The 27161-nt window shown below is 48.8% G+C and overlaps 1 protein-coding gene across 2 annotated transcripts; it reads left to right on the top strand.

Moving 5' to 3' along the window:
- The first annotated feature begins 1391 nt into the window (after positions 1-1391).
- Positions 1392-25781, top strand: SLC35B4 (solute carrier family 35 member B4). 2 transcript variants are annotated; one of them, XM_062198570.1, is made up of 10 exons: positions 1392-1663; positions 7879-7992; positions 11495-11597; positions 12701-12750; positions 15913-15994; positions 16207-16270; positions 17698-17807; positions 19032-19107; positions 20929-21083; positions 21833-25781. In XM_062198570.1, the coding sequence occupies exons 1-10, from the start codon at positions 1587-1589 to the stop codon at positions 22118-22120; spliced, it is 1119 nt and encodes a 372-aa protein (XP_062054554.1). In that variant the 5' UTR covers positions 1392-1586; the 3' UTR covers positions 22121-25781. The 2 variants fall into 2 exon arrangements, with proteins under 2 accessions (XP_062054554.1, XP_062054642.1); XM_062198658.1 differs by having other exon boundaries at positions 1395-1663; positions 21008-21083.
- The last annotated feature ends 1380 nt before the right edge of the window (positions 25782-27161 follow it).

Consider the following 27161-nt stretch of genomic DNA (forward strand, 5'->3'; position numbering starts at 1 on the left):
TCAGCAGAGGCAGCACACTGGAATCACCTGAGCAGCTACCTGGGCCCCTCCCCAGGGATGCTAACTTAGCTGGCCTATGGCACAGTCCTACAGGTGACCTACAGCGGCTGGCCCTAATCATGGCCCTCTAAGCTACTCCCCTGCTTTGTGTTAGCAGTTCTCAGCCTTCGCTGCTGTCAAGTCACTCAGAGAGCCTGGCAAATGACCAAGGTCCCAGCCCTTCTGTCAAAGACGCCCCTGCCAGCCATCAGGTGGGGACGAGGCCCACTGCCTATCTTCCCATGGGATTCTCGGAGCACTTCCACTCCCGGGCACGCAGTGCAACCCTAACTCACAGAATCAACCCATGTTTGTGAGGCACCTGCTCCGTGCACAGGACACCCCTGGTCTGCACCTGTAAAATACGCGTGCACACCCTGTCCACTTTGCAAGGCCGCTTTCGGCCGGACTCAACACGTCTCCACTTCCTTTCCACTCCCCGTTAGCTCTGCTGATCAGCACTTCCACACATTTAAGTAGCAATGGCATCCAACAGCAGAGAACGCGAATGCAAAGCTAAGCAGGGCTTTGGAACGCGACCAAAACGCTGCGTTGGGCTTATTTCCTGGGAGACGTGAACAGTCCCAAATCTGTCTCAGGCCCCACAACACACTTTGTATAGATTTTTTTTTCCCCCGCGGTTTGGGGCCTGGAGACTATATCTGAAACATCCGGGGCTTGTGGGCCCCGGGTCAGACCGGCTGGATCAGAATCCCTGGGTTTGAGTGAGAATCCTGTATCTTAAACAGTTCCCCTAAGTAATTCTAATGCGTTCCCCTGTAAGCAGAGTGGGAACAAGAACTAGCACGGGTGGGGAGCCCGAATCCGGCTCAGTCCAGCGTCTGGGAGCACCCGGCACGGGGCTGCGGCCCCGCCACACTTAACTAAAGAACCCCCTAGCCCTGCAGCCCCCAGCAGGTGCACCCGCGTGCGGGGCGCCCCACCGGTAACTGTGAACTTGTCAGCGAGGAGGCGCTCCACGTATCGAGTGTTTTACCACGCACAGCAGCCACGGAGCAGGCAACTACGGCAGACCGGGACTCGGGGAAGCCGGCTAAACCGGTCCAGGTTCACCTCACACCTTCTGACTCCATCACGCTCGCTCCGGGGTGGGAGCGCAGACGCCCGGAGCCCCGTACGGAACTCACCGAACACGTTCGGTCTCGCGCGAACACCGAAAGCCAGCCCTCACTTCCCAGCAGGCCCCGCGGTCGCCGGTCGCGTGAGGCATGCCGGGCACCTCGCCCTCTCGGCGGCCGCGGAGCTGCCGGGCAACGAGGTCACGTCACGGGCAGACGTGCGCGCGCGGCATCCTGGGACTTGTAGTCTAGCTTGGCCTTAGACGCCCCCTGGGATGAATGGGGCCGGGCTGATTGCGAACTACGGCTCCCCGGTCGGCAGCGTCGTGGCGGCCCCCGGGGAGAGCGGCGTTCAGGAACGTTGCCGATGCTCTGTGCAGCGGCGGGGGCCTCAGGCCGGATTCCTGCGGCCGAGGTTTAGGCGGCCGAGCGTCTTAGGCGCGCTCGCCCCCTGCCCGCGCAGCGGCCATGCACCCGGCCTTGGCCGTGAGCCTGGTGTTCGCGGGCTGCTGCAGCAACGTGGTGTTCCTTGAGCTCTTGGCCCGGTGAGTGACGCGTCCCGTTCCCGCGCCGGGAGGCGAGGAGCCCCCCCTGTGCAGGGAGCGGGCGGCCGGGGCCCTCAGTTACTGTCGCCCCCGAAGCTCGCCACCCCCGGGGACGGGAGTCCGGGGGTCCTGTGGGGCTTGGGGCCAAGGCCAAGGGGGCTGACGGCACCCGGGGGGCTCCCCACTTCCCGTCCGAGCCCGTCTCTGGACTTTTGAGCCACGACGTCTGATTGGGACGCGCCGCAAAAAAAAAAAAAAAAAAAAAAAAAAACCAATAAATAAATAAAAATGTCATTTTGTAATACAAAATGCATTACAGTGGGCTGCAAACTGCAAAGCGTTATTTTAAAATTGGCGTTAGGGTCATGGATACTTTGCCCAGACATACCCCCTTCTCAGAGATGTAGCACGCGTTGCTCAGGAAATCGGTCCAGGTGACCCGAGAGAACATTTCTGGTTTGAGGGTGTTATGGGCTAATTTGGGGAGCATGCATTTTTGAGGTGCCACTTTCTGACCCTTTCCCAAAAGGGAAACCAGGTGGGCTTCGTGGAGGAGGCTGGCCAGTAGAGTTGTGCAGGGGCCAGTGGCTAGAAGCGGTCACAGAAGGGACCGCAGGCTGAGGACTGGTAAGCTCAGATAAGGGATTAAAGTCTTGGCTAGCCCCGTCTCAGCTCCCTGAGAGTGTTCGTGGTGCTGTCCGGCCCAGGTTTCTGCATCTTACCGGATCTCCATTGACCATCGAAATCGAGAATCATCTAGATAAATCGAGAACTATCTCTGTTGGCCCAAGAAGCTGGGGGGCCTTTTACCACCTGTAAGTGCCCGAGTCAGGCCGGACCCCAGGATGTCCACCTCCTTACTCCAGTACTTTTTCCCAACTACCTGTTAGGTTTGAACTTGAGCGGCCCGTAGATTCTGATCACCCAGTTCTTCACGGGGTGCCTCCTGGAAATCCATTTTATCTGATACCATTGATTAAGTCACTCCCAAGCAACCGGTTCACTTAAGGTGAACTGTGTAAGGTTAATTTTTGCTGTAAGAGAGTCTGCTGTTTTGTAAGGCAGAGAGTGTTGATAAAGATCTGTTACTTAAGAGCAGGGGATGAGAGAAATGAAAATGAAAAAATCTACCTGGCTCTCAGTCTGATGTATGTCAAAGGAGGGCCATTTGGAAATTGATTTTAACATATAATAAGATGATATAATCAGGCCAGCTGTGGAAATGAAGGTCACAGAAGAATAGTGTAATGTCTGTGTTGAATACACCATTGCATTAAATCTTGCCACAGGCTTTCTGACAACACGCTATGCGGCCAGTTGATGTGCCCCGTTTCTAATTTGTGAGCTCTTGGATGCATTACGTGAACGCAGCTGAGTCTGAGGTGTGCCAGGTCTGTGAGCCCTGTAGTTCTGAAGGATTAAATGAGATGCACGTGTAAAGCCTAAAGCACACCAAGGGTAGTTGGCCTGTCTTACGATGTTGCTTCAATACAGGCAAATCTCGTTTTATGAGCTGATCCTGCAAAGTCTGGATAAACATGACTTTATAAAATGTTTCCTGTCATGATGGGAGCTTCCGTTTACAGGGCTTTGCATAATTGTTCTAATAGGTCGTCATTCCATGTGTACCTTTTTTTTGTAAATCTGCGTTTTTGCATACAATAATGGATTGCCATAAAACAGCGGGGCTAATTTATTAATGTAATCAGTGATAACGCCAGCAGCCCTTTCCAAAGGTGCATAGGCAGGTCACAGCCTCTGTTCCAGTTCCGTCCCATGAGAACTGGTTAGGCCAGATGGCCCTTAAGGCTCTTTCTAGATATGGCCATGGAATTTTGCCTTTAACTTGGGACATCGCTGTTGAAAACTCGTCAGTTTTCACAGCAGAAGCGGTGTTTTTTAATTCAGCTTCCTAAAAACCATTAGGTGCCTTCATCAGTGGCATGTAGTGCACTAAATATAAAAGCTAGGCCGGCGCCGCAGCTCAATAGGCTAATCCTCCGCCTAGCGGCGCCGGCACACCAGGTTCTAGTCCCGGTCGGGGCGCCGGATTCTGTCCCGGTTGCCCCTCTTCCAGGCCAGCTCTCTGCTGTGGCCCGTGAGTGCAGTGGAGGATGGCCCAAGTGCTTGGGCCCTGCACCCCATGGGAGACCAGGACAAGCACCTGGCTCCTGGCTTCAGATCAGCGGTGCTCCGGCCGCGGCGGCCATTGGAGGGTGAACCAACAGCAAAAAGGAAGACCTTTCTCTCTGTCTCTCTCTCTCACTGTCCTCTCTGCCTGTCAAAAAATAAAAAAATAAATAAATAAATAAATATAAAAGCTAAAGTGACTGGGTTGTAGGAAGATTAGTATATTTTCTCCCATTTCTCCAACTTGAAAAAGAAATTTAGGTTTTTCTTTCTGAATTTTTATGTGGAGCCATTGGAAATGTGTGAAACACAGTGCAGCCTACTGAGCAGATTCATAGGCTTGGAGGAGTGTGTGATCCTCTCCTTCGGGGAAGCTCATGCTACCTCCATGTGTAACACGTTAGCTGATGACGTGGCGTGTCCGTCTCACGTCAGGAAAACCGTCTGAGACATTTTCTTTTTCCCGTTTGATTTTGCAGTCAAGTGTGTGATGGTGAATTAGGTAAAGTTTTCTCTCTCTAGAAAAAGAAAAGCCATAAACTATCTGCCCAACGTATTCTCTTCAAAGTTTGTGTTTGGCAATTAAGAAAGCAAAATTCTTGCCAAGGACAATTCAAAGAGGAACTATTTGCAGTCATTGATTAACTCCTGAGGAGTAAAGTTCAAAGCAAACTTTATTTAAAGAAATGTAAGGGTGACAGCCCAAGCTTTTACTCTGAAGTTCTAAAATGGATCCTTTAAATTAAAATAAAAACTATACAATGATATGTGTTCTTAAAATGCTTAAAGACTGATTAAATTAAAAAAAAAAAAAAAAGGTTGAGAGTCTAAAATCCTGTAGAAGTAAGAGATGGAAAAGGAGAGTTGTTACATGTCCTTGGGGGAGCAAATAAGAGGGTGGCTCCCAGTGGACATGGGATTTCTTTTGGGATGCTCTAAAATTCTGTAGTGGTGATATTTGCACAACTAAAAACCCATACTAAAAGCCACTATATTGTAAAAGTAATGATAAGAGCAGGTGCAGACATCATTTTTTTATCATGAGGCCCTGGGAGACTGACCTCACTTAGTGCTAAAGACACAGCCTTTGTGTCTTTAGCAATGATAGAGGCGTAATAAAACTTACCTCCATTTAAAAAAAAAAAAAAAAAAGATAAAGAAAAAAAGAAAAAAAAAACTTTTTAGAAGTCCTATAGAGAATACACTGGCACCATCAGTTGTTTTTTGGAAATAAATGATTGCTTTTTATCTTGTGTGCAGATGTTAATCGTGTGCATCACCTTTGCTTACAGTCAGGCATCCCACATCCATTCACTGGAAGCCAGAGTGTGGCGCATACAAGCGAATGGGACACATCTGGCCCCTGACCATCGCACGAGGGTGCGAGGGTGCAAGGGTGCTGCGCTCTTACTGGCTTATACCTCCTGCATTTCTACGAGGTGCTGGGCTCTTACTGGCTCATATCTCAAGTTTGCTCCCTCATCCTGTTGCGATCTCCCCAAGGGCAGGGATGTGATCTTGTTCATGTTGGAAGCTCCCTCCAAACTGGTGCCTGACTTTGTTCATAAAACATTCTCAGACATTGTTCTTTCATGGAATTGGCCCAAGCTTTTGGTAGAGAGAAAATGGAAGGCAAAACAAGGGGACTTTTGGGTCTCTAGGGCTAAGTCTTGTGCTTTGGCATTTCATGTGTATTTTCTCATGGATTCCTCACTACCACAGTCATATACCGCTTTTATAAATGAGGGGGGAAATGGCCAATCTGAGTGAAGGTCTTTGCAAGTGCGATTATACTGAGATTGAAGACCTTTCAGTATGGCAAAATCCTAAATACTGGTCATCGTGTGGTACATTTTGCTTTTTTCACTCTGGTGGGTACTGTATTAAGTACTTTCCAGGGATTGATTTACTCCATAATATACTAATACTGATCCCATTTTAAAGAAGAAAGGGCTAGACTTTCATGAGTTGATTAACTTCTGCATGATAAGTGACATGATAAGCCACATGATAAGTGACCTTGTATGTCACCGGGAGTACTTGTAACCACTGGGAAGCACGCTGATTCTCAGCCCTGGGGCAGCACGAGGGTTGCCTGCGTATCATCCACGTACACTTCCAGCCACTTCCCCAGACCAAGGCTGGTAGTTCTCAACTTGGCTGCACATTGCAGTCAAGTGGGGAACTCTTCAAAGTGCAGATTCCAGGGCCCCAGCTCAGCTGAGCAAATGAGTCTCTTCAGCCCTGTGTTTTTTCAAAGAGCCTTCTGGCCAGACTTGACAAAGCACTGTGCGAGGAACCATCTAGAACTCAAGTTCCTTCTCAGGTCGCTCGTATTTAAGCTAGTGATTTACACTAGCTCTTTGAATGAGGTAAATACCTCCCATGATTCTTTATGGATTCCTGCAAAGTTTAGCCGTGTCCCTTGAACTTAAGGGCCAAAAGAGAAATTGCATCTAGAACAGTAGTTTGTAAGAAAACCTTCATAGGTAGCAGTTCTGCGTCAGAGGGTGAATCTAACTTCAACACTGGCTGGCGCCTGCCGTTGTCTATTTCTATGCCTGAATGGTGTATTTAGGAATTTGTGTATCTCGACATTGCTGCTTAATAGCAATACCACAAAAAAAAAAAAAAAAACTTTCAAAAAAAATAGCAATACCACCAATAGAGAATGGTGTTGATTTTGATACATAGCATTGTGCTAATGTGTAATACTATAGCTAAATCTCTCTCTTTTCACGAGCTTCAGGTAAATAAATGTCTTGAAAATACAAACGATGGAGGTTGGAAGAGAGATATTATAGGTAATCTGGGAGGTTCAGGTGAACAAGGATAAGTGCTTTCTCTATATGCCTCTTGCAGTGACAGCCGAGCGGGGTGAAGTGCAAGCTTAAGAGACGCTCACACACCTTGGGGCCTTGTGTTCACCAGGTGCCCCAAGAGGGATGTCAGGAGGACATCTTCTACTCTGTAAACTTGCTCCTAACACTCACTGGAAGATTTCTCCGACTGTTACCTAGATTTCGAGAGAGAATCCGTTCAGGTCAATGAGCATAAAAGTTCCTAATGTGTATGAGACACTGTAGGAATGGCTGCGGAGATGAATGTTTCTCCATCTTTTTCCATTGTTGCCTCCCTGATCCCTTTGTAGGCATGTTTTCTTTCTTTCTTTCTTTTTTTTTTTTTTTTAGTTTATTTACTTGAAAGGTAGAGAGAGAGATCCCCATCCACTTGTTCCCTCCCCAAATGCCTACAACGGCCAGGGCTGGACCAGGCCAAAGCCAGGATCCAGGAACTCCATGTGGGTCTCCCATGTAAGCGGTAGGAGCCCAGCTACTTGAGCTATCAGCTGCTTCCTCCCAAGGTGCACTTTAGCAGGAAACCAGATTGGAAGCGGAGGGAGGAGTTGATCTCAAGCACTCAGATACGGGATGTTGGCATCCCAAGCAGCAGCGTAATCCACGCCACGATGCCCAGCCCTAGACATTTTTTTACACCCCTCCATAGATATAGTGCACACTGGTTTATGCAGAGAAATGTGTGTGTGTGTTTTATACTTGTACATAAGATCAAGATTTTCCACCCATCTCAAGAACCAGTTTTTGCCCCTTTGGGGGCACCTGTCTAAAGCAGTGTCCATGTCGTCAACACACATTTCTTTGTTTGACAGCATTCTAGTTGATCCCTATTCAGGAGGGATATAAAAACACTCTTGAAGACCTTAGCGTGTTTGTCCTCGGGCTGTGCTCCCGAGGCTAACTAGAACCCTGACCGAGGGCTTTTTGTTAAGTGAGATTCCCAGTAAGAATATATGACGATTTCCTTCCACTTACTAAGATGGCTTGATCGTACTTGAGGAGGCAGGAGTATGTCAGAGTGACCTGCCACACCTAGCGAAGAGTGATGGAGGACAGCCTGACATCCTCTCTTAGGGTGCGGTGCCGAATCCACGAGATCCGTGGGCTAGGAACACCGAGGTAGAGATCCCTGCTCCTCTTTGGCTGAAACCACAGATGTCACCCGTGTGAGTGCCCTTCAGGTCAGCTTTTGTGCCTAATGTTTTCTTTTTGTTCCTCCCTGTACAGGAAGCATCCAGGATGCGGGAACATTGTGACGTTTGCACAGTTTTTATTTATTGCTGTGGAAGGCTTCCTCTTTGAAGCTGATTTGGGAAGGAAGCCGCCAGCTATCCCACTACGGTATGACACACTCAAGTCTCACTGAGCATTTGGGTTTCAACTCTGTTTTCATAGTATACATTTTCCATGAAGTTTTTGAAGACCCCTGTATGTGTAGGTTTCATTTGTTTTTTCCCATCAAACACAAATGTATCTTTTAATTTCATTTCCCACTGAGAGTTTGAAGTACTCTCAGAGAGAGAGAACAGATAGGATCAGACATAAGGCCTGGTGTGACCACAACTTTTTAATAGTCTTGGATGCTTTCCTGTGTTGATAATATTATCAAATATGCTAAGAGTGATGAATGAGTGTTACATAGCATTGTGAGTATACTGAGTGCCACTGCATTGTTACTATTTTTGAATTTCACCTCAAAAGAAAATGAAAGGCAGGCCAAATCAAAATTGTTGACATCGAGGCCAACATTGTGGCGTAGTAGGTTAAGCCTCCGTCTGTGACGGCGGCATCCCATGTAGGCGCTGGTTCAAGACCTGGCTGCTCCACTTCTGATCCAGCTCCCTGCTAATGTGCTTGGGGAAGCAGCAGAGGATGGCCCAAGTGCTTGGACACCTGCACCCACGTGAGAGACCTGGGTGCGCAGCTTCAGTCTGGCCCAGCCCTGGCTGTTGTGGCCATTTGGGAAATGAACCAGCAGATGGAAGACCTCTGTCTCTCCCTCTCTGTAACTCTGACTTTTAAATAAATTTTAAAAATATATTTTTAAAAAAATATTGACAAATTTCTACCTATGAGTCCAAATTTGCTGTACAGATATTTATACTCCATGGTGCCAAATAGAAAATGAGTGGTTCTTCTCATAAACAATATGTTGAAATTCAACATTTTTGTTGGGAGAGACTGGAGATGAAAGTACGTGGGCCTTCAGTTGCTGCCTCCCAGGTGCTTTAGCAGGAAGCTGGATTGGAAGTGGAGGAGCCAGCACTCGATCTCAGGCACTGGGATATGTGTTGCAGTTGTCCCGGGTCGGGGGGCAGCTAAACCCGCTGTGCCACGGTGCCCGCCCAGAGAGTGAGACTCTGGTGTGAACAGATCAGTACTAAAATGAAGCTTCATCCCTGTAGGGCTCTTTGTGCAGCATTCCTAAATAGCCTGCTTTGGAAAGTCAGCCTCGATCTTGTTATCGATGCTATACTTTAAAAAGAAAAGAAATTTATTTGAAAGGCAGAATTATAGAGAGGCAGAGAGAGAAAGAGAGGTTTCCATCTGCTGGTTCACTCCCCAAATGGCTGCAACAGCCGGAGCTGGGCCAATCCAAAGCCAGCAGCCTGGAGCTTCTTCTGGGTCTCCCACGCGGATGCAGGGAAGGACTTGGGCCATCTTCTGCTGCTTTCCCAGGCCACAGCAGAGAGCTGGATCGGAAGTGTATTCCCCAGGGTGATGCCAAGCATTCTAAATACTTTTTTGTTTTTCATTGGTTATAGTAGCTGCCTAACACCTGCTGTTCTATAGATCAGCGATTGTGTCCCAGTGGAAGCCCCAGCATCTTTTGAATCCTCTGGGCCTTTTCTGCCTCCCTGCCCTGTCACCTCCCATGCCCCCAGTCACTTGCACAGGTTAGGAGCACGTTCACTGTCACCATAACTTTTATGGTTGTACCCTTGCTGGCTGCCCTTCTTTCAGCCCTCCACGTCTGTTTCCACCTTATAGCGTGTCACCCTCCTCCTGGGAGTTACCATGTTGTTGGCCATGCAGACCAAACCACGCAGCTTGTTCTTTGAGGCTGCCCATGATCCTATCCAGCCGTGCTGTCCTGTGTGTCCTGTCTGGGATGGCTATTGTTATTGTCCCTGTGTGAAACCTTAATCAAAATCTCGTTCATATCATTCATCCCCATAAGCAGTGTCTAGGCAGTGCGCTGTAGGCAACAGTGTGGAATAGTTGAATTAATTCTCCTGAAAGACCTTGACGAACTCCCCTTATCTCCAAATGCATCTCCTCAAGACGACACTTGGCAGGAAGCCTCGTCAGCCCCCAGTAGCATGTTACCTGTGAGTTGTGAGGAAGCCATTGGGGCGGTTTTGCACGCCCATGACTTTGCCTGTGTGCAACACTGTGTTCTGCGCTCCTTGTCAGGCTCCTCTGACTTCAGACTCTGCTGGTTCAGCCTTGCTGGACTGCTGTCGTGACGGGTCTGCATCGCTGGGGTTCTCAGTGTTGCTGCAGCCGTCAGATGTGCAGAAGTGTAAAATGATGGGGGTTACTGCTCAAGCACCAACATTCCCTGATGGACATGGAACCACGTACATACCCTGGCCCTGCATTCTTGGGCCATTTATTTATTTATTTATTTTTGACAGAGTTAGACAGTGAGAGAGAGAAACAGAGAGAAAGGTCTTCCTTCCGTTGGTTCACCCTCCAAATGACTGCTACAGCCGGCGCGCTGCACTGATCTGAAGCCAGGAGCCAGGTGCTTCCTCCTGGTCTCCCATGCGGGTGCAGGGCTCAAGCACTTGGCCATCCTCCACTGTGCTCCCTGGGCCATAGCAGAGAGCTGGCCTGGAAAAGGAGCAACCGGGACAGAATCTGGCGCCCCGACCAGGACTAGAACCTGGTGTGCCGGCGCCGCAGGCGGAGGATTAGCCTAGTGAGCTGTGGCGCCGGCCGGGCCATTTATTTTTAATACTGTTTTTTCTCACATTGAATATATTCGATTAAATCTTGAAATTGCTGATATTCAGCCCTTTTTGATCTACCAAAAAAAAAAAAAAAGATGATTTTGAATGGTTTAACCTAGTATGTTTTAAAAGGCATCTTAAGTATTTTCAAGATCAAATGGAGACATACAAATACAAAATTATTTATCTTTTCATAATTGTCCATTTGTATTAGCCCCTGTATCTTTCCAGGTTATTACAGTTACTGGATGTTTTACGTGTTTCTTTTTTATTATTTTTTAAGACCCCAAAATTCTCAAAAAACAGGGTCCTCAATTATTTAATATAAGGTTGTAGGTCCTATGTGTCCTCATTAATTTGGAAGCCACTGGTTCATAATATGGGAAAATTTTAACATTTGCTACACTGAAAGTAAGCTTTGACATAGCAAATCTTTTCTTTAGAAATAGTAAAAATAAATAGCATAAACCTGCGCAAAGAGAAAATATTTGAATTTGCCATTTTCGAGTTCTTTGGTGGGATTTGAAAACTATATACAAATAGTTAATATAAAAATAAAATCATCCATGCACTTAGACAAAAATAACCACCGATATCTATTAGGTAACATAATGGTAAAGCCTAGTTTTGAGTTGCTTCATATACTTGAAAAATATTAAAGTTCAATTTCCTTTTGAAAATTCTATAATTCACACTTTTACCATGTTAGTTTCTACATACTCGGTATTTGGCTTTATGTAATAATAATGATACAGTCCTTTAATGCAGCAGAAGTAAGGTTAATATTAAATAAGGTTAGTATGTTTTAAATTACCTGCTGCCTTCCCTGCTGGATTTTCTTGAAGTCGTGGCTTCCGTGTGATGCGCTGCTCTCTGCATTTCAGATACTACACCATCATGGTGACCATGTTCTTCACTGTCAGCGTGGTCAACAACTATGCCCTCAATCTCAACATTGCCATGCCCCTGCACATGGTGTTTAGATCTGTAAGTGCTGCGTGCTCCTCCATTAACTAGAAAGTCTGATCATGTGGCAAAGGTAGAAGTCCAGGGAAAAAGAAAGGGTGGCCACATGCGTGAGCAGGGATGACTTTCCCCTGGGAAGGCCGGAGGCAGAGAAGCGAGAATCTGAAAGTGGATGATTTCCTTGGATTCATCTGAGACTTCATGGGCGACTGATGAAGAGACAAAGAAAATTTCCCCGAGACAGAGTTTACCTTCAGTTTCTTTCCTCTGGTTGATTTTATATTCATACTTGCTACGAATGTGATTTAACATGTTTCTTGCCACTTCTTGTTTCGGTCTTCCATAAAATGACATTTGCTTCTTGTGCATGAAGCAGATACTTCCCAGAGTTTTTAAGCAGAAACTTGAGTTAATAAAAGGACATTCTTGATGAAGATAGGGTTTCTCCCAGAGCAGTGAGGCTTTCCTCTTTGGCTGCGGTGTGGTGGAAGATGTGTGTGTAACGTGGATCTAAATGAGAACAGAATGTTCCCTGAAAAGCAAACACCACTGCAGGGGATGTACTTGGAATTATAGAAGAAGGCGGAATGGGCCATTGTTGGAACCATAACATTTCCGTGTAGTCTGAGGTTTTTGTGAGACTGGATGTGCTATTTCTGAAGGGACCTTCCAGAAGTGATTATAATTCCGGTGACCTTCAAAGCACTGGACACCTAGTAGACTTGTAGTAACCATGTGGTGGTTGATTGACACCTTTCCAGGGAAGAAAGACAGCCCTGCATGACTTCTTTTATGGAAACTGGGGCTGTGGAGACACTTATTAGAAGTTCTTACAGATAAGACAGCCGAGAACCTTGACAAAAATAAGTCTGTACGATCGTTTATTCCTACTAGTTGTGGTGTCGGCTGTAAGCAGTTACTGAGAATCATCATCTACTCACTGTCCTTTTTAGGTTTTTTATTATTTTACATGATAGATTTGTAGGGGCTGTGCTTTTTGCCATGATAAGAACGACTGAACCTTATGAACTGTTCCTGCCAGGCGCCTTCATGCTGCTTCCTTTGTCCATGTTCATATCCCTCTGGAATTTTCTTTCCCTAATCACGGTTGTCTCCCTTCACAGGGCTCTCTGATTGCCAACATGATTCTAGGAATTATCATTCTGAAGAAAAGGTAAACACTGCCTTGGATTTTGCATGTGAGGATGGTGTTCTAAGCCCCATCCATAAACTAGTCACCTGGAGTCCTTTGCCCACGGTGGTGGTGAGGTTGCTCTTGGCAATCTACCTTTCCTTAGTTCTTTCTCTAACAATGATCCCCAGTGGTGGACTTTGCCCAGCAGTTGGCCAGGTAAGAAGGCCTGTCTGTAGCTTTGGTGTGGCGCCCTCTCTGTGTAAGCTGGTTAGCTCTTGGTGTTATTGAATGCATCTTTAATATCATACTAACCTACAAAGCCGGTTGACGTAGAACTTCTATGCGGTATGGTTGCCTCTAGCCATATGTGACTGATTTAAATTTAAATGATTTAAATTAAATAAAATTAAACATTCAGTCCTCAGTCTCACTGGCCACGTATGACTGGTGACAAACGTTCCCAGCATCCTAGAAGTTCTGTGGGACAGTGCTGGCCTAGAAGGTGCTTATCAGAACGGCATAGTGAATGGAAGAATCATCAGAGATATTAAAAAGACTGTTCCTGACAGTGGTCTCCCAAAAAAGTACTTCTTGTAGGTTCTCTGCATTTAAGCACGCATATGTAATGGTCACATTTGAAGTAACTGTTGAGCTGCTTGTTAGCGTAGGCTCCACCTTGGGACACACCTGGGATCCCTCCCAACCTTTGATTTTGGGTCATAACAGGAATATAAAAGAACGTGTTCTAAAAGGAATCGTATGCTGCTGATACTGCCTCAAAGTGGCAGGGGCAGGGTAGGTGTGTGGCCCAGCAGTTAAGATGCCCACTACAATGCCTGTGTCCCACACTGGAATGCCTGGCTGGGCTCCATTCCCACCTCTAGCTCCTGACTCCAGTGTCCTGTCACTGTAGGCCTTGGAGGGCAGCAGATGATGGCTCGAGTCCTTGGGTTTTTGTCACCCATGTGGACCTGGCTTGAGTTTTCAGTTTCCAGCTTTGGCCCAGCCCTGACTAGTGGGAGCATTTGAGGAGTGAACCAGCAGATAGGAGCTCTGTCTGTCTCTCCCCTTCCCCCCTCCACCAAATAAATAAATGTTCTTTTTTAATTTTGGAGGCCTTTCTTAAAATCTTGGTTTCCTTTAAGAACTTTTTTTTTGAGTCTGTCATCTTAAATCTATCCACTTAACCCCTTTAGATTGTTCTGTGCATATCACACATAGAGCTACAATATTTCCCTAAGTTACCTAAAATAGTGAACTAATGACTTATGTTAGCCAGAGTTCATAGTATGCTGCTCATTGCAGGACTCAGAGCACATCTGTGTTCACCTCCCCAGCTCCTTCACTGTTTGGTCTGAACTGCAAACCTCTTTATCTTGATCTTTCCACACTGAAGTCTGTGTCTGCCCCTGTGGTTTCCACTGCCCCACCCAGCCTTCTCCTGCATGGTCCCCTGAGCCCTTACAGCTATTGTCTCTTTTTCTGCTTCTTAGATACTTCTGTTGGCCTTTTAGGAGTTCCTGTAACCAGAACAGTACAATGTCGTAGGGTAATAAGCTCACATGTGGGACTGGTGGTGTGGTATGGTATGGTGGGTTAAGCCGCCACCTGCGGTGCTGACATCCCATATGAGCACCAGTTCAAGTTCCAGCTGCTCCACTGAACAATCCAGCTCCCTGCTAATGTACCTGGGAAAGCAGCAGAAGATGGCCCAAGTCCTGGGGCCCTGCACCCATGTGGGAGACCTGGATGGAGTTCTGTGCTCCTGGCTTTAGCCTGGCCCAACCCCAGCTAGTATGGACGTCATTTGGGGAATGAACCAGTGGATGGAACATGAAGCTCTATCTTTCTCTCTCTGTGTCACTCTACCTTTCAAATAAATAAATAAATCTTAGAGAGAAAGAGAAATCTCAGATGGTTCTTCTTATGAGTTTAATTTATTTTTTTTTAAATTTTTGCCAGGAGCCTTTTGCTTGATCAGCAGGAATCTGAGAGGGACACTAATGGTGCTATTTTAGTTAATGTGACACGCCACTGTGACTATTGCTCATAGCTCTAGAAATTGCATTTTCTTCCAACTAGGCCAGCATTTAGAAATAACATTTAAGTCATTCAGAGATTAGGACCAAAATATCCTTCCCAGAGAATGGATAATGGGATCATTTTCTCATAATCTTTTTTTTTTTTTTTTTTTTTTGACAGGCAGAGTGGACAGTGAGAGAGAGAGAGAGAAAGGTCTTCCTTTACTGTTGGTTCACCCTCCAATGGCCACCGCGGCCGGTGCGCTGTGGCCGGCCCACCGTGCAGATCCGATGGCAGGAGCCAGGTGCTTCTCCTGGTCTCCCATAGGGTGCAGGGCCCAAGCACTTGGGACATCCTCCACTACCTTCCCGGGCCACAGCAGAGAGCTGGCCTGGAAGAGGGGCAACCAGGACAGAATCTGGCACCCCAACTGGGACTAGAACCCCGTGTGCTGGCGCTGCTAGGTGGAGGATTAGCCTATTGAGCCGCGGTGCCAGCCCTCATAATCTCTTGTTCCTCTTCAGTGACATAGATGTCTCTTGACTCAGGTATGGGCCCCCCAGAGACAGGAGAAGTGACAAATGATCTCAGTTTAGATGGAGTCAAGCTTTCATTTGGCCTCTTTAAAAAATTTTTTTCATTTATTTGAAAGGCAGGATTACAGAGAAAGAGAGAGGGAGAGAGACAGATCTTCCATCTGCTGGTTCTCTCCCCAAACAGCAAGAGCTGTGCTGATCTGAAACCAGGAGCTTCTTCCTGGTCTCTCACATGGATGCAGGAGCCCATGCACTTGGGCTGTCTTCCGCTGCTTTCCCAGACACATTAGCAGGGAACTGGATCAGAAGTGGAGCAGCTGGGAATTAAATCAGTGCCCATATGGGCTGCCTGTGCTGCAGGCGGCAGCTCTACCCAGTATGCCACAGCGCTGGCCCCTCTTGAGGGAAGAGTGGAGTGTGGGGTCTGGTCTGTATCTGTTTTTGTTTTCTGAGAAGCGATCTGTTGGTCAATAAACTGCTGGAAACGAGCCATTTCAAACACGAAGGTGAGATGTTTGGAAAGCAGTCAGCACCCGGCTTCCTTCATGTATATACTGACATGAACCATCTGACTATAAATAGCATCGGAAATTCGCATTTGCATCTGTGTTTTCCTAAGGTGTTTTTGTTCTTATTTTTGCAGGTACAGTATTTTCAAATACACTTCCATTGCCCTGGTGTCCGTGGGGATTTTTATTTGCACGTTCATGTCAGCAAAGCAGGTGGTAAGAATCAGCTTGCAAATCATTTATGTTTACTACTTGCCGTGGGGGCCAGCTACCAGCACTCATTAATAAAATAAATTCTGTAATAGAAGGATTCAAATCTCTGAAAGAGAAGAGGAGAGGGAAATGAATAGCATAAGTATCTCCCTCCTATTTTGCCATCTTCCTTGTAGTTCTGGTCTCTGTACCTAGTGTATTTTCTTATTTCCTAGACTTCCCACCAGTCCAGCTTGAGTGAGAATGATGGATTCCAGGCATTTGCATGGTGGTTACTAGGCAAGTACAGTAATTACAGTCAAGCTAATTGCCTCTGCCGTTGTGTTTGCTGAGTTTGCTCCTAAGGGACATGTTTCTTGGCAAGAAGCTTCTGCTGAACAAATGATCCACGGAAGAGGGGGCACATGGGATCCTACACCCCTGTAGCTTGGCGTCCAAGGAATGAAAAACGAATGTCAAGGCAGTGTGTCCCGCAGCATGGACCCACGTTTTCCTTGGTTGCCACTGGCATGGAGAGGGAACCGTGTGTCTGCACGCTCATCACATTCTTAGAAAGCGGTGCTTGGAGTGTTGCCCGTTTCTTCATGATGTGTCTGCCAGGTAGAAGGCACATTAGAGCAACTGAGTCGATTTCCAAGGGGCCCATTTCAAAATCTTAGATTTCTTAGGTTAGCTGTTCCATATGGCAGTGTTCCCAATTGGACTGAATCTCCTGGGGAACTTCTAAAAAGACAAGTATCTCTGTGGAATTAGACAACTCCAGTAGAGATTTGCTGACCCGCTGGATTATCCAGACATGAACCTTTTACCAGGGCTTTTGGTGATCGTGGTAACAGACAGAGACTGACCAATGAAAGAGAAACAGCAGTGAAAGAACTGTGTTCTCCTTGTTTCTTGGCACAGGAAGGTCTTCATGAGCTATTTGGGAAATACTTTGCGTGATGAGAAAAATTTGCAAAGGCTGTGAACTACAATTCATGGGGAAAAATTTTGTTCAATAATTTTAGGTTCAGCCTCACTAGTACATTAATAAAAGAAATGCAAATTGAAGGCAAAATACAAAACCTGTTCGTTGTTGGTCTGTCACATTGGCAAGATGACAATGATGGTCATAGTGCAGCCAAGGGCGCAGTAAGAGGGCCACTCCGTATGAACTGTTTAGGGTATCAGCTGACAGCCTTTCCCGAAAAGTACCGGGGGTTGAGTTTTTAAAATGTCCACAGCCTTTCCACTCCGTAATTCCATCTGTGAAAGCTTATCCTAAGGACATATCAGCATCCTGTTTAAAGATCTGTGTACAAGGATACATTGATGTTAATGATAAAATAACTGGAAATGATTCTCTTACTGTAAGACATTGACGTATGGGACAGCCACATGATAGAGTGATAAGCAATCATTAACCCACACTTTTGAAAAAACCTTAATGACTTCAAGGAAAAGATGGTGAGAAAAATGAGTTATAAAATTATGTGTATAATCTGATCCTGTCCCAATGCAAAAAATATGTACATACGTACATATGTATATAGAGTTGTACAAAATTATAGAGGACTGGATGGTAATATTGTGACTGATTTTGTTTTTAACATTTTGTACCTGTTCTAGAATTAGTATACAAAATTTGTAGAACTTTAAGCAATAAGTATTCTTTAAGGAAACATCTGGAAATGTTCGTTCTTGTAACCCAGTGTTTATTTTTTCAGGTATCGGGGCACTGACTTTTGCCCTTTTGATGTCAGCAAGGATGGGTATATTCCAGGAGACTCTCTACAGACAGTTTGGGAAACACTCCAAGGAGGCCTTGTTCTATAACGTAAGTAACGCCCGAACGTGGGAGGATAGAAATCCCCAGGCTGTAACGGGTTCCTCCAGGCGCCACGTGCTGTCCTTCCGAAAGTCCGTTTATTGCTGGTGCACAGCTCTGGGACAGGGTGCTCGTGTCCATGCGGGGCCCAGTGTTCTCCCACAGGACAGTCACAACAGCTGGTGTGAGTCAAACCTGTCCCTTAGCCAGGGGCAACCCCCAGGGACTAGGAACCCTGGCCCACAGTGTTCCTATAACTGAAATCAGGCCAAGACCAACAGGCACACCTAGAAATGACAGAAAGCAAGTCCCAGAAGCCACATGCAACCGGCGGCGCATGCGTGCGGGCCGGCATCGGAGCGATTGTTGCGGGAGACCTGCCAGGTGGGCTGTCTCCATTTGACAGAAAGTTTGATGTACGAATGAGGTGTGTTTGAGCCTCTTTGTTTGAAGCTGTGCACCTGGCGCCACCTGCCCCGCCTCCCCCTCTCTTACTGAGATGCACCCGAGCATAGTGCCCCAAGGCCAGGGCGAGGGGGTCAGCTCTGTGCTCTGTATCCCCCCGGATTCTTCACTGCCAACTGTTTGTACTGAAGGTGCAGGCAAGCAGTGTGAGAGTTAACTGGAGCTGGAGTCTGTGGCTGAGAATTGAAAACGTTAAACATTTTACCTTGTTCACATGTTTTTTTCATCACAATGCGTGGCACGTGGTAGAGCTCCGTGGCTGTGAGTCGTGGGCTCTTATTACTGTGGGGGGTGGGGTCAGGCCCCTTTGTCTTGGCTCCCTGTCTCCTTTTTCTTGTCCATCTCTTTATTCCTGTCTTCATTCCATTGTCCCTGACCTCAGATTGTCCTCAGTCTTTCCCCACTGGTTTTCTGAACGCTTAGAAATGGCTGCTGCATTTTTATCGTTTTAAAGTGTATTTTGTTGGCTTCACTTTTCTCAAAAATAGTAGAATGTAGGGAATCCCTTCGAGCCGAATGATCCGTGTTTAAATTTCTCCGCCTTTTTCACCGAGGACAGGACACTGGCTCCAGTTCGTGCTCTGTCCGCAGTGGCTGTCAGATTGCACAGGGCAGGGGCTGGACGTTTGGGGCGTCAGTCTCCCTCGCGCTGCTTCCTATCGCTTGGCAGATGACTTTGACCACTCGGAGTCACTGTAAGCCTGTTCTGATTATTCCACCATGTTTTCGCATCTAAATGTATATGAACTGTTTTTTCTTTCCCCATAGCACGCCCTTCCGCTCCCTGGCTTCATCTTCTTGGCCTCCGATATCTATGACCACGCGGTTCTGTTTAATAAGTCTGGTGAGTTGGGGATCGTTTGGTAGAACTGCCTGACGGTTTCTGAAGCAGGGTCTCCGTTTTACTCGACTTGACCAGGACGTTTTCATGATCTTACCCAAATCCTCTTGAAACATCCCTGTTGCACTTTCCAAGGGGACGGGGCATTAGTCAGTAGTCGCGGGAGGAGAACCTTTTACAGGTGCACCTCAGCTATTGAAATGGAGGAAGCGAGCACCTTCAGATTTTCTGCATTGCTTTGGTATTGGGGTTTGCACTGGAGTGGGGCATGCGACGTTAGCAAATGAAAGCCCATGGCCATGGCCCAGTGTGGAGAGCGGCGCTTGGCCAGGCTGGGCTGCGGTCCGGCTCCCACTGCTGCTGCTCATGCCCACACCGCACTCCAGCTGCCTTGGAGCAGAGCAGGAGGGGAGCACGGTGATGACAGCCGCAGAGGAGCTAGGCAGCAGGAGGAAGCGGAATTAGTTACAGGCATCTACAGTATAAGCGATTGCTTTTGGCCGGCGCCGCGGCTCACTAGGCTAATCCTCCGCCTTGCGGCACCGGCACACTGGGTTCTAGTCCCGGTCGGGGTGCCGGATTCTGTCCCGGTTGCCCCTCTTCCAGGCCAGCTCTCTGCTGTGGCCCGGGAGTGCAGTGGAGGATGGCCCAAGTGCTTGGGCCCTGCACCCGCATGGGAGACCAGGAGGAGGCACTTGGCTCCTGGCTTCTGATCAGTGCGGTGTGCCGGCGGCACTGATTTTTTAAAAAGATTTATTTTATGTATTTGAAAGGCAGAATTACAGAGAGAGAGGGAGAGACAGAGACAAAAATATCCCTTCTTCTGGTTCACTCCCCACATGGCCTCAGTTGCCAAGGCTGGGTCACGCTGAAGCCAGGAGCCAGGAGCTTCTCCCGGGTCTCCCACGTGGGTATAGGGGCCAAGCACTTGAGCCATCTTCTGCTTTCCCGGGTGGCATTTACAGGGCGCTGGATTGGAAGTGGAGTAGCCAGGATTGGAACCAGTACCCATATGGGATGGTGGCATCGCATGGGGCAGCTTGACCTGCTATGTCACAGCGCCGGTCACTAATTTTTTTTTTTTAAGATTTATTTATTTATTTGAAGGCAGAGTTATAGAGAGGCAGAGGCAGAGAAAGAGAGAGAGGTCTTCCATCTGCTGGCTCACTTCCCAGATGGCCACAATGGCTGGAGCTGGGCTAATCCCAAAGCCAGGAGCTAGGAGCTTCCTCTGGGTCTCCCACACGGGTTCAGGGGCCCAAGCACTTGGGCCATCTTCTGCTGCTTTCCCAGGCCATAGCAGAGAGCTGGGTCAGAAGTATATCAGCCGGGACTCGAACTGGCGCCCATATGGGATGCCAGTGCTTCAGGCCAGGGCTTTAACCTGCTGCACCACAGCGCCGGCCCCCACTTAATTTTTAATTATCGAGGCTTTCCATTGCACATTCATCTCACAGTAACTGCATTTTCAGAATGACGGTAGGAGTCAGTAGATATTTGTTTGCTTCCTGAACGTGAGTTGTGAAGTTACAACAGCGGTTTGCCTTTGCTGTGTTGCTTCTCCCATCTGGCATAAAAAAAAGGGGTGTGTGTGTGTGTGTGTGTGTGTGTGTGATAAAGATTCACAGCACGTAAGGAAGTTTGTGAGGCTCTGAATTGCTCAACCCTTTCCGACCATCAGCAGGACGGTCCTGAAGCTCTCTGTCTGTCCCCACATAGCCGTGACCCTTGTGGCTGTGGCAGACGGCAACCACGGCGAGTAACGCGATCCCTAGCCCACAGCTGTTTGCAAGCAGGAGGGGTTGCTGTGCTATTTCCGTGCAGGCTGCTGCCCTCCCTCGTTCGGAAGAACGGTGAAGCTATCCCAAAGTGACGTGACCGTGTCCTCTCTCAACCCTCGCAGAATCCTATCAAATCCCAGTCGTCGGCGTGACCATGCCCATCATGTGGTTCTACCTGCTCATGAACGTCATCACTCAGTATCCTTTGCACTCTTCTGCTGTCTTTGTGTCTGAGGCCTCCACGTGACTTTGGCGGAGGGATGTGTGTTATTTTCTCCTTACCATGAGTTTGGAGTTTGTCTTGCTGTCACGTGCTTAGAGCGGGAAAGGGAGCTGTCTTGTGCAGGGCGGATGAGATACTAGCGGTGCGCTAGTCGGTCAGACGGGGAGTGATGGGGAGAAGCTCCCCCAGGTAGATATGTAGGAGCCCTCGGACTGATTAAAACTGATTTCTGCCTGGAGTTTTCCAATATCCTGCAGTGATTTCGTTACCACAAGCTGCCACAAAGTTCTGAAATCTCAAACCCATCAACACTTGATTTTTTTTAAATGGTTATTTTGAACCACCTTGTAGAAGTCGCTAAGGCTTTGAAACAGTGAATCGGATTGAGATCAACCTCATCCTTGAAGCCACCTCACACGGGCGCTATGAGTCCCTTTTAGGAAGAAGAGCTGTGGAAGGGCGGGGACAAGATCAGACCAAGGTGCTGGGGTCCGCCTTACTGAGAGTGGCACCTGTCGTTAGCTGGGAGGGGGCCAAGTGCTGAGAGACTCCGGAATAAGAGGAGGTCTCTGGCCGGTTTGAGGGGGGCTGTGGGTGGAGTGGCAGGGTGGGAATCCTGCAGGGCGTCCAGCGAGGAGGAGCCTCAGGGCCACCCTCGCAGACCCTCGGGCTTTCCGCCCTCACCTCCCAGGTCCACGCCGCCGCCTTAACTCCTTTCTCCCAGGTACGTGTGCATCCGGGGCGTGTTCATCCTCACGACGGAATGTGCCTCGCTCACGGTCACACTCGTCGTGACTCTGCGCAAGTTTGTGAGCCTCATCTTTTCCATCTTGTACTTCCAGAACCCCTTCACCGGCTGGCACTGGCTGGGCACCTCGCTTGTCTTCATCGGGACCCTGCTGTACACAGAGGTGTGGAACAGTCTGGGGGCTGCAGAGAGTCAGCCCCAGAAAGGCCACAAGGAGAACTGAGGTCTGCCCAGGAGTGTCACCGCGAGAGGGGGACCTGGTGATGTTCTGGCCACCGGGTCATCATGTCCCCCCCAGTACTGGACCAGAGGGTCCTCAGGAGACGACGCCTCAACATCTCCTGGCCATACAGACGACATCCGTAGACTCTGAGTAGAAATCCATGAATCCCAAAGTAGAAAGAAAGGCCAGTTCTATACTTCTGGACAACCCTTTCATTGGTTATTTCTGTTTTGTTTACCAAAAAAATTGAGTGCTATACTTGTTTATGGACTTCCACGCCCCTAGAGCTGCTAGTTTTATATGCACAGACTTGGGACACAGCTACGCCTTCCGTTGCCATCCTGGTGATTCCCTGCTGTCCTGATCATCGTCGTCGTCATCCATGGCTTTTTTCTCCCATCGCATCCCCACACAGTCAGTCATGCTGCACACACCATGGTCAGCGGGGCGAGCTGAGTGCCCAAGCAAGTGGCAGCGCCAGGCCCCCGGCCCCGGCTTCCTCCCACGTGTTGGAGAACAGTGGTGTTCCCTGTGAGCCGAGCTGGAGGGCTTCTTTGCCCCGCCCTCATTTGCTTTATTTCCCCGCCCCCATTTGCTTTATTTCCCCCTGCAGAAATCAGCTGTCGCTTGCTTTTTGTGCTTAGAGAGTCCTGCAGTGGACCTCGAGGCACAGCGCTCAGAGGCGAGGAGAGTTGTGTACGGATCGCCAGGGAGAGGCCCCCAGCCTTGTTGTGCAGCCCTTTAGCTTGGGGCTGAGCTGGGGAGGGCAGTGTGGCTCCGGGACAGCCGGCCCTGCTCAGCCCCCACTGTGGGCCCAGCCAGGCGCTCCCAGGGCAGCCACGTGGGAGGGTTAGGCTCTGGAAGACTTTGTTTCCTAGAGCCCTGACCCGTCAGGCTACTGAAGAGGCTAGGCTGTGCAGTGGGCGGGGATGTGGGGTGTCAGTCAGGTCAAATCCCAAGGACGCCGAGAGGCACTCTCTTGTTTAAGGTCCTTCATGTGGTCACTGGGTGTCGGGGGAAGGGTTTGCTGTTAGGAGAGACCTGCCGCTCTCGCTGATGATTTCAGGGGCCTGGTTTCCTCCCGGCGGAGGATCCTGGGAGCGGAATGCCGTCAGCACAGTGCAGGCATCGTGGGAAGCCAGTATTCTCGTATCTCTCCTTTCTTCTCTTACCCCAGACCTTTGTTAACCTCAGCCAAGTGCATCCTCTCCTGGAAGCAACTAGGCCTCCTAGCGTTCACCTGCAAAGGCCTTGCGTTTCCGGCTGGGTGCAGACTGTGTTCTGAGATCGGGATGCTTGCTGGGCGGCCTGGGGGTGGTGTGGGTGTGTATCCCACTGTCTGGAGCCTTGCTCTGTGGGGCTGAGAAGCTGTGGCAGCAGGCGAGGGGCGCAGCCCTGCCGCAGGGGTGTATCTGTTACATACAATGTGGGTGCTGTTTCTGCACCCCGCTCCCTGGGCTGGCAGGCCTGTTTGTCCTGGACATTGAGCACTTGCCAGGGCCACCGGTGGGGTCTCCTCAAATGCCAGCATAGGTGTGAATCCATCCCCTGGAATCAAACCTCCTCGTTTTGAGCTACGTGAGGGTCCCTCCTCAGACTGCTGGTGTCGCGAATGCCGAGTGCTGAACCCCCTCCTGTAGGCAGCGGTCACAGGGGAGCCCGCCCCAAGCAGCTGGCTGACTGCCATGCAGCTCCAGTCACCCTTTCCGTGTTAAAGCAGAGAATCAGGTGTTTTGGTTGAGACAGGTGAATGCACACAGACAGCATTTAACTGGGCCCGTGAGGCTTTAGATGCTGGACTTGGAGCTTGTCAGTGAGGCTCTCTGCACTTTGTAACAGGGAACATGGTGGACAGGAGAGACAGTCCAGCTGCTGTGGGGCAAGTGCCAGCGCCGCCCTGGCACTGGCTTTTCTCTGAGTTGGATAGAAGGGAGTATGCCTGGCCCCAGTTACTGTATTTCTTTTAACCATTTATCACACACACACACACACATTCCCTTTGGCTAACTTATTTTTAAAGGCAAGTAGGAATTGTTTTCAGCCTTTCTTCAAAGGGCAAATAAGTCATTTGAGAGAGGGCCATTCTCACCTGCAGGAGGAGAAATGTCTACGAGTGGCTCCTCCTCTTTGCCTGGGTCAGGACCATGTGCTTTGTGTTGCAGAAACAGAGCAGAGGGTTTGCTTACAAAAGAGTGTGGTGGTTGAGACGCCCAACACTCCTCTCCAGAGCAAAGATCAAATGGCAAAGGACAGGCCCTGGCCAGGAAGTGCAAGGTGCGTGCCACTCTGTGTGCGCTCAACAGCTTGGCTATGCGACCGGGGAGGTGGCAGGAGAAGACAGTGGATGTCTGAATCCACGTGTCCTTACTGAAATTCTGTTGGCATGTTCTAAGTGATTTTTCATTTTTTAAACGAATAATTCTTTTTTTGGAGGCTTATTTTTCATCCAGCCAGAACACCCGTTAGTCACTAGGTGAGCTGATACCAAGTTCTGTAGATGTGGACACAATTCAGAGAGTTGTTCCCTCTAACCGCCCAGCTAGCCACAGGAAATGCTGTAGTATTTGAAATCGGTCAGTGCTGTAAGCTGAGTTGGTCGGTGCCAACCCATAATAGACCTCTTGTGTTTTCCCGGATACTTGTAAAGGATTCTGATAACCAACTTAGGTCATGGCCTGAGCGCCTCTCCTCTCTGATGCCCTTACTTCCTTATCCCCCTCCTCCTCACCCTTACCGACCTTCCATTTGCTTCCCTGCACCTGCGTTTGTTCCTGAGCAGGACCTGTAATTAACCTTGGACCTGTGTCTGCCTCTGTTCTTTGGGGCGCCTGGGTGTTTTTGTAGATTTTATAGGGTATTTATATCTGTGCACCATCTATTTTGTTACAAATTCTTATAAACGTTGCTGTTCAAAGCATGCAACTCCGTGGGTAAGAGTATGGGGCAGTGTGTGACTGTACGAGTGGGCGCGTGTGAGCAGGAAGAAATGCTGCCTGTTCCGTTACAGCTCCAAGTGGGGGCTGCGTGTGTGTGCCGCCATTTCCCTCTGTATTTGGAAAAGAGTTTGTTTATTTTTGCTGTTTTTACCCTACCTCTGGCTGGCTTCATTCCATGGTGCCAGATACTTAACGGAGAGAGTGGAGACAGGAACAAAAAAAACATCAGGTCAGAAAGAATTCTAAACCGGCGAGGCCGCCCTGTGCCTGCTGGCGGACCTGCTCCCCAGGCGACAATGACCGCAGCAGGTACACAAATACACCTGGAGAAGAACCACGTTGCAGAGAGCTGACATCAAGACCCTACGTCTGTAGTGTTGTGTTTCTCTTTGACTCGAAATAGAATTCTGAGTAATTTTGTCCTTAGCAGATAACTAAAGCATGTTGGTCTTTGTCCTGAAGAGAACTGTGACGGAATCCTGGGTGTGTCTTCTGAAAGTGAGTGCAAACACTGTGTGCAAATAAAGGTCCCGGCCTGGAGCCCTGGCGGGTGTGAAGTGTCTGCTGGGGTGGAGACGCCCCTCTCGGCAGTGCTGGCAGTGCCGTGTGCTCTGTCTCCTGCAGCCTGCTCACAGCACACATTCCAGGGGCTGCAGGGGTCAGTGCTCCTAGCCTGCTTGTTTCTGGGTTGCCAGCCCTTGGCACAGTGTCTGATTTATCTTATATGAATAAACAAATGCTTGACCAAGATCTCGTCTTCCCTCAACTTTCTGAGAAACCGTCTGATAATGTTACCTGGTACCCATCCCCACTGTGCCTCAGCTGGTTGGCAGGAAAGCAAGGGATGGGGTGGGCGTCATGGCGCAGCAGGTAAAGCCACTGCCTGCAGTGCTGGCATCCCATACGGGCCCCAGTTCGTGTCTCTGCTGCTCCACTTCCAGTGCAGCTGTCTGCTAACACAACTGGGAAAGCGGTGGAGAACACCCCACGAAGTGCTTGGGCCTCTGTACCCTCGTGGGAGACAGCTGAAGCTCTTGGCTCCTGGCGTTGGCCTGGCCCAGCCCAGCTGTTGTGGCCATTTGGGGAGTGAGCTAGCAGATGGAACGATATCCTCCCTCTCTTGCTCTCACTCATTCACTAACTCTGCCTTTCAAATAAGTTTAAAAAAAAAAAAAAAAAAAAAACTAAAGCAAGTGAGGGGAGACCCTGCTAGGCTTGCAAGCAAGAGAAGAAATGGAGGATTACTGGGATGGCTACCAGAACTCCATGCCGCCGGGTTCTTTGCTCTCTTGATTGCCTAGTGGTAGGAGGCAAAGGCGTTATAGATTTAGCACCTTGCAGATTTGCTGCTCAGGAAGAACGTCCAGAGAGATGCCCATCAGAGCATGAAAGCTTCCATAAGTGTGTGAAGTAAGCCTCCCGGGGTGACCGCCCCACCATGGCCGGCGCAATTACTTTACCGTGCCTCTGCCTGCGGATTGTTGTTGCCTTGTCTGTTCTCCTTGTCCTGCTGAGACTCCTTCCCTGAGCTGGAGCTACCGAAATTGCTAACCATCCTACCGGAAGCCCTTAGCTTTAATCCAGTGAGGCCAACTGCAGGGCCATCTGAGGTAGAAGGAAAAAGAAAATTCGGTCTGCACTTAGAGAAAATAAGGCCCCTATTTAAGGGGAACGTGGTAATGACTCCTTGGGCGCAGGGAACGGTTTGTGTCTTTTGAGATGTAAAGAAGATTCCTGGGAGCCCCAGAGTAGTGGTGGTTACTCCTCCACACAGTGAAAATGTCTCTGGATCACTTGCAGTCACAAGTCACTGCTGTGCTAGCTGCTTCCATTCCGGAGAGTGGCCTCATCCTCCCCAAACCAGGACGATTTTAGAAATAGGATTTCCTGACAAATGATGGGGTGGAGAGGGACGGCGGGGGTTTTATTTTTCCAACCTCTGAGCTCTTCGTTTAGCGTTAAGTTTTAAGAGCAAAAATGGGGGGTAGGCGGATGCCACAGACTGTGTAGAGCAGCTAAACCACCTTAGCGCTCATATTCCGAGCTGGGTACAAATCAGAACGTCAGCCTCCAGCCGTGGGAGTTATTTGAGCAGAGAGTTAAAGAGGACAGGGAGATTTTGTGAGTAAAATGTTTTGCCAGACAG

The sequence above is a fragment of the Lepus europaeus genome, chromosome 1, assembly GCF_033115175.1.
Source record: "Lepus europaeus isolate LE1 chromosome 1, mLepTim1.pri, whole genome shotgun sequence".
Taxonomy (NCBI): Eukaryota; Metazoa; Chordata; class Mammalia; order Lagomorpha; family Leporidae; genus Lepus; species Lepus europaeus.

Coding starts and splice junctions, on each gene's coding strand:
- SLC35B4 (XM_062198570.1), top strand. CDS start 1,587: ATGCACCCGGCCTTGGCCGTGAGCCTGGTGTTCGCGGGCTGCTGCAGC. Junction 12,751..15,912: donor ATTATCATTCTGAAGAAAAG/GTAAACACTGCC, acceptor TTATTTTTGCAG/GTACAGTATTTTCAAATACA. Junction 16,271..17,697: donor ATTTGCATGGTGGTTACTAG/GCAAGTACAGTA, acceptor TTATTTTTTCAG/GTATCGGGGCACTGACTTTT.